General features: G+C 44.2%; 1 protein-coding gene across 3 annotated transcripts in view; it reads right to left on the bottom strand.

The window, feature by feature from the left end:
- The window catches only part of LOC116383424 (regulator of G-protein signaling 6-like), a 34321-nt gene extending 17208 nt beyond the window's left edge, over positions 1–17113 (bottom strand). For all 3 annotated transcript variants that reach the window (XM_031847243.1, XM_031847245.1, XM_031847242.1), the window contains exons 1-2: positions 16936–17113; positions 14312–14407 (exon numbers count right to left, since the gene is read on the bottom strand). In XM_031847243.1, coding sequence (XP_031703103.1) covers positions 14312–14395 — 84 coding nt within the window. In that variant the 5' untranslated portion in view covers positions 14396–14407; positions 16936–17113. The remainder of the gene's footprint in view (positions 1–14311; positions 14408–16935) is intronic.
- Positions 17114–17119: the final 6 nt, after the last annotated feature.

Genomic DNA, 17119 nt, shown 5'->3' with positions numbered 1-17119 from the left:
CCCTCCCCCCCCCCCCCCCCCCCCCCCCCCCCCCCCCGCAACCACTATCCAACTCTCTTAGCATGCCAAGTCGTGATGAGGAAGCTGCGAGAGCCTCTCAGCTGGATCTGTCACACCGGCGACCGACATCAAGGAGCAACACAGCATACTGGAAAAGCCCTGCTGACCGAGCGGGATGGTCGGAAAATTTATATTGCTCTGAAGAAGTGCGAATGAATCACACATTTGCACTTTATCACACGCTGACACACACACTCATGTGTATAGCGTGTGCGTTTGAACGCACAACGACAAACGGTTGCTTCAAAGCTCTTTTGCCGATTGTCATTATCAAGAACAAATCACCTGCTACGCTTAATATTGCATTTCAGTGAGGCATCAACTATGTTCTGAAAGAGACACATTCACTCATTCATCTCACCTCCAAATTGCCATCTCCACAGGAATGCGCTGCAGGGAAAGGCTTTTCTCTTCTGCAATAAACAACTGTTTTCCCATTATGTCCTGCAGCTGAAAAAAAGATGGCTTTTACACTCCAGTGAAGCCATTTTTCCTTTTTCCAATAACTTTCATTTGTAATCCCTGTAATCATTAGTGGCGGTGGATTATGAATGCATTCAAATTAATTGTTTGAACATGGAGAAAAGGAATCCTATTCACTTAAATCTGGACTCTCTGGGTCGAAAAGCCTGCTGAAGGTTAAACGTATCCTGGAGCACATCTGTATTGTTCTGCTAAATGGCTCGTGTGGCCAGCCCCGACAATTAAGTCACAATTTCCAGTCCCATTCTGTCCTTAGATCAGGTGATGCCCTGTGGATTCATGTGTAATTTAATCACTATACCAGGCATTAGCAGTCTCTTTAGCTCAAGTGGCGACAACACAACAGAGACCCTGTCCTGACAAAGAGGCCCAGAGGTGCAGGACTGAACGAAGAGTCCAATTAGCTGCTGCTTGATTGCCCAACCAGCTGGATGCCCCTCAGGGAAACATGCTGACATCCAGAAGAGTCCAGCTGCGTGTCACTTTGAACCAAACCACACCAATGTGTTGGGACAGAGCGTTGATGAGGACGTTTCTCACTTGTTGGGGCCAGTTTAGGATCCCTTACGACTGATGTGGGTGCGAGGTGGAGACTTTAGGGACGGGATGGGATGCGTCGGTGTGCACGTTTCAGCTTAGATTCTCCATCTCCATGGCAACACAGGGGTGAGAAGAGCCAAGCAATTAAAAGTTTGTCAAGTTCGGCTCCGGCATGGGCAGGAAGCCAGTTTGAGTAAATAACAATTACAGATCATGCTCTTTGGATGGGAGAGATACTCTTGTTGTCAGTACTTTCTGACTCTCTCCTTTTTTATATTTTTAAAAGGAGGAATTAATAAGCTCTCTTCTTGCGCCCCCAAATCAAAAAGAAGATACTTAAAATCAAAGCTTTGGCACAATTCTTGGGATCAAAATACAGATGTAAACTCTAAGACTATACTCAAGAGAGCATACGCCTACAAACCGCAGTGACTCATCAGGTCACCTTTCTGTTGATGAGACTCAAGGAGGACAGAAAAAGATCATCTCCCCTCTTGTAAATGTCTGTTGTTAGATACTCCACGGGTTGCTAAGGGCTTGAGTGCAGGGAAAACAGGAGTCGGCTGCTTCTAGAACAGATAGTCCACTCTGAAACAAAGTGGTCTGTATAGATACAGAGGCGACTTTGAAAGAGAGACATCGTCTGAAATGAAGTAGCCACACATTCAACTGGCTGCTTTTATAGGCCGGTTTGGCTCTGCTGCGTATGAATCTGCTTTTATTACATGTCAAAAAGGAACCAGAGCTACAACAACCCAGAAAAGGTCATTTCCTCCAGGGGGAGAGAGAGAGAGAGAGAATCACATTACCTGCAGTTCACTCGCCTCTGCAAGATTTACCTCAGAGATCATTTATGAACAGCAATTTGCATGCAGGGAAGGTACTTTCACTGCAAACACCTCTCACGCCATCTGCATTTTGAGTGCCTGTGGGACTTTGTGAAGGTTTGGTTCTTAATAAGGTTCAGTATCCTTACAGCCGCTAGTCTGTAATTAGGGAAGAAAAAGAAAGGAAGGCTATTGGCATGTGGAGTTATGAAAAACAACAGAGAGGGAGAGTCGTACTGCGACAGCTCGGTGTGGAGAAAGGGAACAGATTGTTTTGGGGCAAAAAGCATCTGCTGCTATCTTCCAGATTGTCAGTTTCAAAGTAGTCTTTCCAGAGAGGGTTTTCTATCGTTCATCAGCTTTTTTTTTCTCTCAGTCACAGGAAAAAAAATATAAGCCTCGCCTCTAAGTCAGAGCGCGAACACTGTTATGCAAGACAGGGGTAAGCTGCTAAAGTGTAAAAGTGGAAATCGACAATGGTGTGACAGTGTCGGGTGAGTGGCAATGGATAACACTGTGCTATTCTGAGGATGTGGGTGAGGATGCTCACCGCTTAGAGCCCCCTATGGGGGGGCCTCAGACATGGGCACAATTCTGTACGCTGCTGCCAATTTAGGAGCTCAGAGGCTCATGGAAGCTGCTCCTACACAACGGTGCTACTGAGTTTGAGTTGAGTTTGAATATTTTCCACTTTCTTGATCAATATCTTTTCATTCTGGCTTCTTATCTGGGACACCGCACCAGCTAATCGGGTAATAATACCTCCGGGAGATTGGTTTGAGGTGGCAAAAGCTCGGGACCATCTGTCTATCTTTGATGTTGGCATCGTCCCCTGATGCGCCACTCCTGCCGATCCCATTCCTTAAGGCCTGGTGGTAATTGGGTTACAGATGAGAGAGGAGAGGAGGCGTCATCAAGCCCGGGTTTGCCTCGTCCCTCACTGCGCCCACAAACCTGTTCTTGATGTTTGAGACACTGGAGACAAACTCTGTCATCGCAGAGTTGAGTCATCTCCGAGGAGAGGAGATATTTGGGCTTTTGAGGTCGACAATATAACTCCTTTCTTTCAATATTTACACCTGATTCTACTTCATCTGTAGTAGCTGGCAATACACAATCAAGACTTTCAATCATTCCTCTTGCACTTGAATCAATGTGTCCTTCTATTGAAATGCTGACGCATTACTCTTGATCGGCCTGATGCAACCACAAAAGACACGCAGCCAGCATCTGAGAAAGACAAGACGCGTTCTCCAGTAACAGTAAAAACGCAAGTGGTGGGCAGGTCCAGCCTCTCCAATCTGCACTCAGCCCCATCCATTACAACACATGCATATGGTCATTAGTGATTTGTTGAATGGCGTAATGTGTGCATGTGTGTGTGTAGCATGTAGAGGCACTTCACCACCAAATGATGCATCACATCATAATCAGCTTAGCCAAATTTGAATATACAGGAATGATTTTTTTTCTTCTTCTTCATGTCATCATTCTATAACACCATCTGCTTCTAATTCCTTTTCTCTCTCTCTCTCTCTCTCTCTCTCTCTCTCTCTCTCGGGAGGCAGTATGTTTCAATCCTCCGCACATTTAATGCCTCAGCTCAGAATTATACTGTTGCTCATGTGCTCATATGCTCACACGCAATCAGTGAGTAAGAGTGGCCCTTGACCTACCAAGATGCATGGATTTCCTGTCAAGGCTCCTGGTATGTACGTAAGAGGATTTTCATAGCTCCGCTGTGTATCATTAAGCTCCGTCTCCTCCACCCTCCTCTCCACCGTGGTAGGACTGTCACTCACACACTGCTGTAACTAGAGACTCAACGTCCTTATTATTACCTGTGTTGGTTCTCCGCCGTGAGTGTGGGAATGCTGACAGGCTTTTAGGGGCAAGGCATGTTACTGTGACAACAGAAGGACTCAGTGAAAAGGGCTGTGGAAGAGAGAGGAGGTATGGTGGTGCACAGGGTGGGTAAGGGGGGGGGGGGGGATTCGCCTCTGGTCTCTCACAGATCTCAGGAAGGCGAGCGGCACCATTCGCCAGCGGTTCTGTGTGTAATACGGAGCAGAATCAGGATATATTTCGTGGAGCATCAGTTCGTCTGGTGAGGCGCTGTGGAAACCGCTCTGTTCTCGCTACGTGACAGATTTCCAAAGCCAGCAATGAAGCCTTGTCACTTCTTACTCGCAGGTACAGGTAATGAAATTCTGGCGGCCTGGCTGACATGTGGAGGGAAAACCTCATCTCACAACGCCACTGGGCAGCAAGGCAGCGCCACACACCTGTAATGTGCTTTTCTGCCCTCCGTCCCAGCGGGGAAGACTACTCTTCATCATAGGGACCTGCAGAGAACATGTCGGCAGTGCTGGCTTTTGTCACTCTGTCATCCTCTCCCTCACACGCCATTTGTCCAATTTCCATCCTGTAATCGTCTTTTAATGAAACCCAATGAGGCCTGAGGTGGCTTGGGGAAGCGCCTACACTTGCATCAAAGGCAAAAAAAAAAAGTGTTTCATAACATGACAAGTTATAGAGCTGTTTATCTTAAAGGCTGATTGACTGACTGATAGAATCAATATATACTGAAGCAAGAGCACTACAGTAGGTCTTTTAAGGCATCAAATCCTTACTCACTGCTGATTGATTATCTATAACGTCGACAAACCACCTTCAGCGCTCGCTAATGCATTGCCAGGCAGCGACCAAATTTATTCATAAATCTTTTATTCTTTCACCTCAGGGGAGTCAAAATGAACCATCTATTATGTCTGCAAAGCTAGAATTTGCAACCTCACCAGAACATCTCCTTGAAGTATTGAATAAGATTCCGAGAAAGGGACCGGCCATGCTTTTTGATCTAATATCCTCTCAACATATGTCAAAGTGAAGTGTGCTTTTCTGTTTTCATTCCCGGCTGTATGCTATCTGTGCATGACAGCTGGCTGTAATTTAGTAAGGGGTTTGTGAAGGCAATCTGCAGAGTCACACCTGCTTTGGGACTTTGCACATCAGAAAAATGTCTAGTTATTTTACTGCAACTGCTAAAAGCACTTCTCGGACCAGGGTTTGGGATATTCCTTTCATAACCTATGAATAAAATATCATACATAAAGAATAACTAAAAGAATAACTGTAAAAAAAAAAGAGAGAATGGGAAAAATATTGAATTCACTGTCTCACCACAGCAGGGAAGTTTGCAAATTGTCCTCTAAAATCTTTAAAATGATGTCTGTTTTTGGAAGGCAGGACAATGTTGACCTTGTATTATTTAGATAAAAATCTACAAAGCCCAAGACATTGATTGCAAAAAGGGCCATGACCTGTTTTATACAAAGACTTAGCATCTGGCAAATGTCCTGCCCTCTTCCTTCTAATGCAAGTGCATTTATAATTAATGTATACTGACGTGCAATAAGTTCATGATAAAAACTAAAACCTTTTTTCCCCCATCGAGGCTGAATGTCATACTTTAGCTCAAGGAGAGCATACTTTACCTAACAACATTATTCGGCAAAAAGAGAAGATTTAGTACGACAGCCCTTTGTGAAAATGTCCACTCATAACCGGAGTCACAGTAATGCAATTACTATTTTGAGTGACATGACTATGACACGGATGCACATTTTTACCTTCTCTGACTGTGGAAATCTGATGTTTGCACAGCACAGATGATGAACAAAGGCACTAAAACGTGGGTCTCACAGGTAAAACACGAGACCGCTGTAAGCCGATAGAGGAGTTCAGTGTGGGGGCGGAAGCTCTGCAAGGTGCACCGAGTGAATAATACATTCCTCGTAGTTGTAGGTAAGGTGTACTGGGGAAAAGACATAATATTCAGTGTTTGTAAAAAAGCATGAACCAATCACAGATGAATATACCTCCTCCCAGTCGATGCACATGTGCTGACTGAAAATTCTGATTCGGGGACAGCCCTAGCAATGTTCACACCCACAGCCCTCACTGTGGAAACAAATCACACATTTATGAATGTGCATTTTCTCCTTGCTGCCAGCTGTACCTCCGAAGCGTGGGAATAACCATGTCAGCCTCCTGTTGTGTTACCGCACCAATGCAGCGTCGTCACCGCCTCACTCTCACTGTTGCCTGAGCCCGATTGATCCTGATTATTACAGGCTTAAAAAGGCCCGCTACTCCCTTCCTCCTGTCATTTCTGTCAGCGAAGTCCAATATCCATTTAAAGCAAATGCAGCGGTGTCAAATTCAAAGCTCGGTGGATTGGAGTGTCTAACTAAATTAGGCTCATGTTGCCTGACAGGTGTAAGAAGGAAGGTGGGATTAATAAAGGTCTCCCGCTCTGGTAGAAGATATAAGATACTTGGTTTAGAGGACTCTCTAAACCAAAATTGTATTCAGGCAAAACAAAGCTAATAGAGCTTGCCTCTTAGTGCAAAGATGTAAGAGCAAGTTCAATCGTTATCAAGCCAAGCTCAAAAAGAGTCAATATACTCCTTCACTGATGTTTTCCTCTCACTCAGCTTGATGAAAGTAATCACGCTACGTTATGGATTTGGCCTCTACTGTATGAGTTATAGACAGAGCAATTTGAGTGGAAACAGGAGTATAGGGACACAGCAAGGTGTCCCACAAGGTGTAACTCACTCACATAATGTCAAATAGTCCAGCCTCCATAACGCAACAAATTCAGTTTGAAATCTCCACTATCACTTATGACAAATGGGTTGCTTTGTGACTGAGGCTGTGACTAAACTAGAGAAACACAGCAAGGACATCTCAGTCATTTGTCCAATTAATTTCTAAAGGTTGGAGAGTTGTAGTGACAGTGTACTACACAACTGAGGAGCCCCAAGAGGCAGAGTTACAGAGCTAGGGTGGTCTGACCTGAACTGGGGTTTGGGATGTGGTTTGGGGGTGCAGGTCCATGCTCTGGAGGGAGGCCAAATTGTCTGGTCTCTCCTCCGCGGGCTGTTTAGTCAGACTAGCTGGCCATGGTGGTTAACATTCTGGGGCCTGGGTGATTCATCCCCACTTCAGCCTCCACCCAGAGACAATTACATGGAGTCGCACCACTCCGGCAACAGACATGTCATTACCTGTGGTTCAACAGTGCACAGATGACACTCTGTCCCTCTCTGTCTGTCTCCCGCTCATCTGAGTCAGACCTTCTAATTTAGGGGCAACTCATTCCTATCTATCATGTGTGTCTATTAACAATTCAAACGGGAGCGTTGGCAGATGGTGCTGAGATTACTGTACATTTGTTAGGTTGTTGGTCAGCGTATTTAATTTACAGGCTTTATTGTGTTACAAGCTGCACTCTGCTCTATTATGCTCTTTGTCTTTGTTAGAGGTAATCAAAAGCCATTTGAATGTCATGTGTGTGTATTTGTGTTATTTTTTATTTAACAAAATAATATTTTAGTTAAAGAGGAGAGCGGTCTAATGAGGCACCCAAAGATGAAAATATCAAATATCTTGTAATCGCGTAAGCGTCATGCCGCGTTTCTCCTTCAGAGAACCATACTTCATCGGCTGTATTTAGCATATTGAGGACATTCTCATCGCCGTCTGGTCTGTCAAATCGAGGATAAAATGTAGCATCAACACAAAGAAACTGTCAGCAGTGACAAAATACTCCTTTTCTTTGATTAATTGGAGTGAAAATGGGACATGGGGAGGAGCACTTCTAGACAAGATCCCCGGAGGTTTGAGCAAGTCAGAGTTAAAATTGCTGCTGAAATTGAAGCATGGAGAAGATGGAGTTGTAAAAGAGGAAGAGTGGCGCAGTTTCCAAAAGGCAGGGTCAAAATCTGACCTGAAAATAACATGGCCCTGCAAGAAGACGCAGGTATGCATCTGAAAAGTGTCACTTAGTTTTCGCTAAATGTGAGAACTCTATACTGAAGTGGATTATCTCTGACCATATTTCCTTTTAATGCTCCTTTAAAGTTGTTACTTTGCAGGAACCATCCGCTCCGGTGTCCTTAATGCTCAATCAACTATTCAGTTTTCATCAGCCGAATTGAGTAAAAGCAGACTTACAGCTCGTTCTAAGCATACCCTTCACGCACATATGATTTGGTTAGCCACTTTAATGACCTGTGCTCATCAGCCTCGAATGCTACTGCACCCTTGAAAACTAGATCAGTTCACAAAGTTAATCCATCTCCATGGCTTAATGACGCAACACCGGCCGTTAAAATAAAAAAATAAAGAGGACAGAAAAGTAAATTAGGTTTTCATATTATGACGGGCACGTATTAGAAAGGGGTTGAAGATGCTTAACTGGCATATGTCTTTAACAGGAAATCATAGCTCCATGTTACTGGTCAACACTTTTCATAATGTTTCCGGAAAAAAAGAAAGTTATTGATATTCTTTACTAAGAAGCTCGTTCCTGGAAAGTATTTATGCTTTTTTGCTTTGATCCAGTTAATTTCAAGCTGTACAGCAGCATTCAGCCAGATGATGATGCCATTATAATTGACTACCTCGTGGACTTTTGGGTTTAAGTGCAGTGAGGCCATATCATTATTGTCTCCGTCACTGTGAATGCAACTTTTTAAAAAGTGTGACAAAACCATATGGGACTGAGAGAGCTTCTTCTCTTTTGATACAGTGTGTCAGCACTACCACAGGGCTGCAGTCTGTCCAGTGAGTCACTGCTGTCAGACTGTCACCCCAAGGCACAGAGGACCAGCAGCTTTTTAAACACACTAGTGTCAGAGCCAGTTCCAATAACCCATTAGTATTTACTGTGCATGATGACACAAGAGTTTACCGTTTATAAGCATCATCAACAACAGTTTAACTGGGCACCAGTTTCCTATCTGATGCTATTACACATCAACCCGAAGACGGTTAATGGAAATTTATCCGATGTGGAAATCCTCTCCAACTGCTGTAATTGTATCCATGTTTCTAGTATTTCATATAATCCGCTCTGTAGGGGTGGAGTGAGCTCCTTCAGTGTCCTGCAGAGATGCCGAGCTTATTCGGAGCACAGAAGGAGTTATTTAAGGTGGACCCCTAGTGTGATGCCAAGCAGGCTTTTCAGCATGCGATAAGTGGGAGGCTCAGGGGGGGTTTGGACGGCATTTAGAAGCGGGACACAGTGGTGCCAACCACAAAGCTCCCGATTAACATCACCCTATGCATGCATATGCAGCTTTACACTACGAAGTGCAGTAAAACTGGCTGCATTATTAAATTTGGTCCTTTGAGAGCACACTGTCAGCAATGTGCAAACAGGGAGTGAGACCAGGAGAGGCACTGGCACAGGAAGGACTTTCCTCACTGGAGAGAAGCCTTTTATTTCAGTCACAGTGATTCTCTATGGATGAGGTCAATAATCACACAGTGCGCAGGCTGCCAAAACACTGTGAATTATTATCCAATTATGATTTGTTTTTCAGTGGACTTCCAGGATTTTCATGCGTCGGTCCTTCTGCTCAACTGGAGAGAAGAGACAGGCCAACACATTAAACAATTGGTTATGTAACAGCTTTACACTGTTACTGTTGTTTTATCTTATTGACCCAACTTGGAAAGCAACCCACACTGGCACTTAGCACACAGGCGCACATGCTTCAGTCTGACCCTGATAGCCCATTCCAGCACGTCAGATTAAGGCTCCCGTGATGCAAGAGGAGACGATGTTAAAACGGTCATATATGATAAAGCACTGGGAGAACTTGTCCCTACAGCTGCAGAAGCAATATCCAGAGCGTTCGGCTGGACCGTGCTATCTTAAGTGCAGACAGGAACAGCAAGTAGTGGCCCATAGACACCTCGGACGGAGGTTAGACTTAAAGAGGAGAGCTATACCCTCCATGTGACCCAGGGGCAATATCAGAGAGAGGAGAGAGTGCAACTCGTGGGGCGGCAGCAGAAAGACAGGCAGGCGAGCTTCTGTCTGACCAGCAGGACTAGAGCAACACCGTCCCCTCGGCCCTTCAAACCAAACCAGCTGCCAGTCCTTGCTGTGGAAGGCGAATGGATGATGTGTGAAGTTGCTGTGTACAGTAATTTCATCTTCTCCGTTCAGTCGAGGGAGACTCTCTCCGGCTGTGTGATTGCGGTCGTTATTTTTTTACATATTTCCAGTATGTCCATATTATCCGCATTGTAGGAGGGAAGGGAACTCCTTTTGTGTCCTGTCTTTATATCATCCTAAACCCAACCAGCTGACAGTCACTGGTGGAGACAGTGAGGGAGCTTAAGGCTGGCATTGACAGTCATTTCTTCTTCCCCATCAATCAAGCTAGGTTAGTTTCAAAATCTATCCAGCCTGAAGGAACGACACAGGTGCGATGATAACACTATCATGTATCACAGCACTGGAATGTTAGTATTTCAAAGTCTGTCCTTAGAAAGTGTGTTTTAATACAACTTTAAAAAGACATCTTTTCTTCATATCCTTTGTTTTTTTCCCTTTTAGTTATCCTCTCTCAGCATTTAGGAGCACACATAGATAAAAATAAGTGATGATAAAAAATAAAACAAAATATGCAGGATATGAATAAATGAGTGGGGGGGATATGGTGTCTCAGAGGATCAGATATTTTCCAAAGCTGGAACGCTTGAAATGAGCTTTACTTATTAATTAGCAAAGAGTAGAAGAAAGGCTGGAAAAGGAAATGATGGGGGAAGAAGAAAAGGGAAAGGTAGTAAAATATATATATAAAAAGATTAGCAGCTCTGTGGGGTGGTATTTAGCAACAGCTGTGCTTTGAACTAAATGCAAATATTGGCATGCTAACATGCTCATAATGACAATGTTATAACATGCTAATGTTTAGAGTGTTTTCACATGTTGGCATCACAGGTCGGCATGCTAGCATCTCCTAATTTAGCCCTAAATACAAAGCTCATTGCGAAGCCAGCAAGCTATACAGAGGATGCGGCTGTGACTCTGGAGGAGTGTAGGTTGGTGGTTCGATGCCCAGCTCCTCTTGTCCAATATTGAAATGTCCTCTCATGGACAAGACACTGAGCCCATAAGTTGCTCCTGATGTTCAGACCACGATCTTGCATGGTGGCTTGCTGCTATCGGTGTACGAGTGTGTGGGTGAATGAGAGGCCAATTGTTAAGCTTTATAAATACAGTCATTTACCATTAAGCAATGACACGGTACGGTTGCAAGAAACACACTATTAGCAGCCTCAATAAAAAAGGAGAAAGGTGACGCTGTCAGAGGAGCAACAAAGTTACCAGAATTCATCCCTTGACGACTGTGCATATCTGTAGAACATTTAATGGCAATCTTGCCAACATTTGTGAGACATTACAGTCTGGACAAAGTGGTGGACCGACCAATCCACAGACGGACATTGCCAGCTAAAGGTTAAAATGATTTCCTGTACTGATTTATCTTACAGACGGAGATTTTAGAGCAGCACGCTTTACCGGTGGAGAAAATCTAGTATATTAAGCTAGAACATAAGGCAGTTTCAACTTTTAACCAATCTCCCTGCTAATAGAGTGCTAAAGCTTACACACACCCAAAGGCCACTGGCACCGAGTAGTGCCTTTGAACTTCCTAGCATGGCTCATTACTAATATTTACCCATTAATGGCTCCTAAAACTTGTCTGGATAAAGGTGTTGTGTGATTGTACCACTATGGCTTTATTAATACCCACCTTCAGGTATGAGTTGACTGCCAAGAATTATCCAATCAAACATTTAATGAAAAAAGGAAGCGGGGGTTCAACAGGAATCCTTAACTCTCCGTGGGTATGATGGGAGTGTTTGTCAATTAACTACGTGTGTCAAAAACCAGACAGTCATCACAGCCCCCATGTCACAGAGGGGAAAAAGTGGAAGACACACACACACGCACTTAGGAAGGAGAGATGTTAGCTATTAATAGTTTGTGAGCTTTACCCCATCAGAGCAGTAAAGTGGACCCTTAAGCTTAATTGCATTTCCCAGCACAGTAGCGTTTCTCATCAATAGTTTGAGTCTGTATTTTGTGTGTCTCTTGGTGCCAATCCAATTCATCTACCATGCCAGATTCTGTCTGCTGAGCACGGCAAACATAGCAAGGAAAAACACACCGACCAGAACGGGCAGTGTGCATTAAAGCGGCATTAAGCTTGTGTATGAGTCCCTGTGTGTGTGTGTGTGTGCGCATTTACAGTATGTGCGCAACCTACTTGTGTTCGACCAAAAGTTCTTGAGGCAATAAGACATCCTGCAGTTATTGGATTGTTTTGCTTCGCTTCCTCTTTTCGTGGGAGGAGAGAGACAGAGCAAGATAGTACTGCAGCACCTACACTGCATGGACAGAGACAACGTCCTCCCCTCCCAGGCACTCAGCCTCTCTAATGGCTGAATACATCACATTCACCTTTATACAACTGCCTACACAGTTAACTTAACACTTTTGCAACAGATATAGTGAAGGTATTTTAACGCATACTCTCCATACATTTCACAAAAGGCGCCGGCCACACTTTGAAATATTTGTATCGCTTCACTAAGACTACACGAGTATTTTGCTCCTTGCAATAAGGTGCTGATGTCTTCCAGCTGACAGGGACTCGGGCCTTTGGGATGAAGCGGCCAGTGTTTTCCCAGGCGGCTGAGCATATTGGTGGCCATCTGCCCCTCTGCAAGCAGCGCCCTCACACTGCGCCAGCCTGCCCCACCCACAGAGTCCAGAGGCCATGGACGCTCTGCCCTCAAAGGCCCAGCACCTCTCTATCGTCTGGCCTCTTTGACATCTTCAGCTAGTGAGTGGAACAGAGGTAAAATATATAAAACTACATTAAGACCTTATATGAAGACAAATATGTTGTTTCAAAATATTGTTTCTTTGTATATAAAAAAAAAACGCCTTTGCTTAATCGGCTACTTCCTCAGCTTTCATCCCCAAAAGCTTTGAATCAAAAATTCTAAAAGCAAGAAGGGGCGGCAGAATCCTGTCACTCTCAGAATCATCTGTCTGTTGTCACTGCGTATGACTAAAACATGAAATGATGTACATTTCCTCAGGCAGTATCCTGACAAGCAAAATCAAGCCTCTCAAATGCGTTGCCTCCAGGCACGTGTTGCGTTGCATAATAAGGCTCTGCCATGAAATCTATAAAGATAGACAGTTTTAGATCAGACTACACAGTATGTTCTCTCTGCAGCGTGACAGCTCCTTAGAATACACGGAGGATAATGACAAAATTGAATAAACAATGAATGCAACTAGAGCATGCAGTACACAAATATTTTTAACAGCAATGTGACGTCAGTCATGAAATCAAGGCTTCAGAGAGACAAGACATTTCTTCTCTTCTTATTTGATTGTAGTTTATGATTCCTACCTAACGGGTAATCTACAGTAGACAAGTAAATTGGTGCTGGCAATGCACTTTCTTTTGTTTTATGCAGCCAACTACTCTGTTCAGAGCACCCAATCCCACTAGCATCATTATCAGAAGTAGCGCGAGAGATTTATCACGTTTCTGAGGTCAAAGAAGGTCCTGACAGTTTTTTGTCTGTGTGAGCTGCAGACTTGAGGTGTTTATTACAAAGATGGAGGTTTGCAGGAAATTCTTCAAGTTGTCACTAAGCCCTGAACGCCGCAGTGGCACATGGTTATAACAACAATCCCGAAAGAGACATTTTACCACTGACGCAGCCGCTGTCAACAATTACTTCACATCCTGTCTCGCCCATCCCTCCGCTAATCTGTTTATAAATGGACAATCATTAGGAGCAGGATGAAACAACAGATTTGGGACAGTGGGACAGGATCTGTCAACTGCGGCCTGCTTATAGAACACTTTTTTTACCGTTATCAAGACAGCCGTCTCAGGGGGGGGTAGCAGTGGATCCCGTGGTTTAAATCTGATCAAAAGAAGCTTCTTTTATTTTTTAAATGGGCTGTCACAATACTGGCAGAGAAATAACGAGCTATTCTTCGGTTGAGGAGGAATAACCACCCCCTCATTGGCCGTCCCCAATCACGGCATTCGAGAACCAGCTACTTCCTCTCACCCGAACATTCACGTAATTAGCCACCAATACTGCTTCACCCTCTTCTTTCAAACAGCAGCTATTGAAATGTAGGCACCTCTGGGACGAGGTAATTACCCTCGACACTGAAAGGACCTCTCACTGCCCAAACCCCTCACTGATGGGACTGACAGCTTATTAAAATATTGGAGGGCTGAAGTTTGCCAGACAAGTGATGGTACAGTACAGCGGTAGGAAGAAGGTCCCGAGAGACAGGTAGAGTTGAGCTTGTTTCAAGATGGTTGAAAGAGAGGCCTCCTGACACTCGAGTGTCCGGTACATACACACTGACACGGACCAGTGGGCTGTCAGGAGCCTGTCTACGGGTCATTTCTTGCAGCGAATGTTTGTCCATTAATATAGGCCAGATACTGTAGCGCACACACACACGCGGTCAGCCTTACCTTTCTGTAGACGATCATATTGGGGGAGTCCTCCTCTGAATCAGTGGTGCCCACTCCTCCCTGGTCTCTGGACCCCTCCGCCATTTTCACTCAGCTCTGTCAAAGAAACAGATGAACCACATCAACACAGCACCCAGCATCCCCCGGACTAAGGAAGAACCCAAAATGACGACTCGATAAACATCAGTCAGCATTTCTATTTTGCCTGAACACCAAAATTCCTCCAGCTTTTTATCGCCATGACATTCAGCTGCCAAAATGTGTGCTGCTGTCTCGGAAGGGAGACGTCTGTCAGTGCGGACAGATAAGAGAGCGAAGGTAGGCTGACGTAAGCTGAATATTAACTAAGCTGCAGAGTCAAACCTTCAACATGTAATACAGCAGCGATTCCCAACCATCCGCACCTGTGGGGCACTTCTGCAGTTAACGTGAAGGATTGTGGAGTAGCTCCTGGACACATGCAATTTAGTGTGAACATGTATTAGCATGAGCAGAGAGGTCTAAACAGTTAGCATGAGATAAATGGTTAATTAGATAACTGAAAGTATTAGATACACAGTATATATATATAGTAAGGGATAAATGTTTGAAAGAGCTAAAAGTAATGGGTAACTATTGAAATAGCTAAAACAGGGTTGGATGAATACAAAGCTCGATGTAATGGCTAAACTTAACTGGATAAATGAAATAGTTAAATAAAGGTAATGGATAAATGGCTGAATCGTATGCCGCGCCACATGATAGTAGTCCCAATGCAGACTTGACCACATTAACAGTTAAATTGTAGGACAAAAAGATTGCAACAGTATCCACTTTTATGTAATCAATTGTGTCAAATAACATCCAATTAAAAATCAGTTCAACTGAACACAAGTTGGGCACCACTGCAGTACGGTATCAGCTCAGGGAGTCTGGATGGCAGTAATTATGAATACAGCACAGATGTTTGCCGACAACCCAAAGTCAATGTGGCCTTAAGGAGATGAGTCATCTTTCTTTAAAAAAAAACACACTGGTGTTTATAATGAATGAACACTCACTGAGTTGATACTGATAGTTTAACTGTGGTCAATGCGAGCCACTATACGTTTGTTGATGTTTGTATCAGTCACATATAAATAAATAAATAAAAAGGTTTTAAAAGGGCATTTTTATTTACAACCCGGATGGAGTCCCCATCACTTCCTCTTGGCTGTCGCCTCTCTCCCTCCATCACTATTTCAGGAGAATTAATTCTGCTTAACTAAGGATTTACATAACGTGACGACTGGGCTTCAACAAGCCCCCTTAGCCCCGTCTACCCTTCGCCATTGAAGGCTCCTGTGTGTATTAAATGGGTTAAACCATTTATTAGTCCTTTAATCATGCTGAGGAAAGAGGGGTGACAGGGTGGATTACACACTTAGACACATTCATACATTTTCAGTACTTAAAACAAAGTGCAGGAGGATAAAGCTGCCAGGGAAAAAAAATAATCACATGGCTCACTGGGCCTTCACTCTTCACTGTAACAGCTATTTGTGTTTAAAAAAGAACTATGGTGAGCTTTTGAGGGGAGAAAGCACCGAGGACACAGATAGTACTTCATGACAGGCACAATATGAAACCTTTATACATTAACTGAATTAGTAACGCTGCGTCTTTCCAAGGGCCAGCAGCTAGCAAAGGGATTTGGAGTCGTTGAATTATGTAATTGCAGCCGCGCAATGTGACAAGTCTGAACAACTGCAGATAATGGCTCTGGTGGAGAGAAGGGGAAACTGAAATTGTTAAAATTCAGCGTACCACCAGCTTGAACAACAGCAGAGGTGTACCGTGAGGTGGCTTTGTCACCATAGTTGAACACTTTAATCTATTAAACCACGGAGCACGGTGATGCGTATGAGTGAATAAGTAATCATCCGCTCTCACCTTACCGTTTATTGCTGCCACCAGAAGTGCGGAGTGCAGCACTCCCCATTGGCTGACAACGTCTGTGCTCTTTTTAGAGTCTGAGCACATTAGACAGCTAATCTTTGCGTCTGCCTCGATGGCCGTATAGAAAGGCAGGCAGTATGGATCGCGTAGCACCTGCTGGAAGAAAACAATTGCGATCCAATAGGTCCCTTGTGGACAGGAAGCTGCAATTCTAGAAAACAACTTCCTCCCAATTGAGTTGCTCAGGCATGCAAATCAAAGTCCACGGAGTGGTCCATCCGAGATGTTAATTGAGAGCTTGTGTCATAGTGAAACGGACCAAATACTGGCAGCTGCTGAAAGACAGCCAGAGAGCACCCACATGCCCTGTTGTACAGTGCGTGTATTTGTATCTGCACTTGCACAACCTAAAATCAAAGCAAACACCAATTTATGAGGAGACAAACACAAAAGGACACTGCACACATATTCAAAGGGCAGACATCCCCCACAACAGCTCAAATAAACAAGCCCATGACATCAAGTCAACTGATACAAACTGAATAAACTGCCAAAGAGTTCACACATACAAACAAACCGTGCTCCAGTTACACTAAGAACCATATTGTGAGTCCAAAAAATGTTCAATCTCAGCAGGCGAACAGCCTAGTGCAATGCAACACCGTTCTGTGACACTTGACAGTTGCCGTTACTGAAGCATTCATTACCTTGGAAACAAAATAATGCCTCGTCCACTCTGCTCCCCCGGATGGCTCCCCCTTAGCAACAAGCAGCAGGCAGGTTCATGGTATAATTGGCAAAGGGGGAGAGAAGGGGATGAAGAAGACAGGGTGATGAAAACAGTGAGAGAGAGAGAGAGAGAGAGAGAGAGAGAGAGAGAGAGAGAGAGAG

The sequence above is a fragment of the Anarrhichthys ocellatus genome, unplaced genomic scaffold (genome assembly GCF_004355925.1).
Source record: "Anarrhichthys ocellatus isolate YVR2014 unplaced genomic scaffold, GSC_Weel_1.0 scaffold7, whole genome shotgun sequence".
Lineage (NCBI taxonomy): Eukaryota > Metazoa > Chordata > Actinopteri > Perciformes > Anarhichadidae > Anarrhichthys > Anarrhichthys ocellatus.
This window is presented reverse-complemented; position numbering and strand designations above follow the sequence as displayed.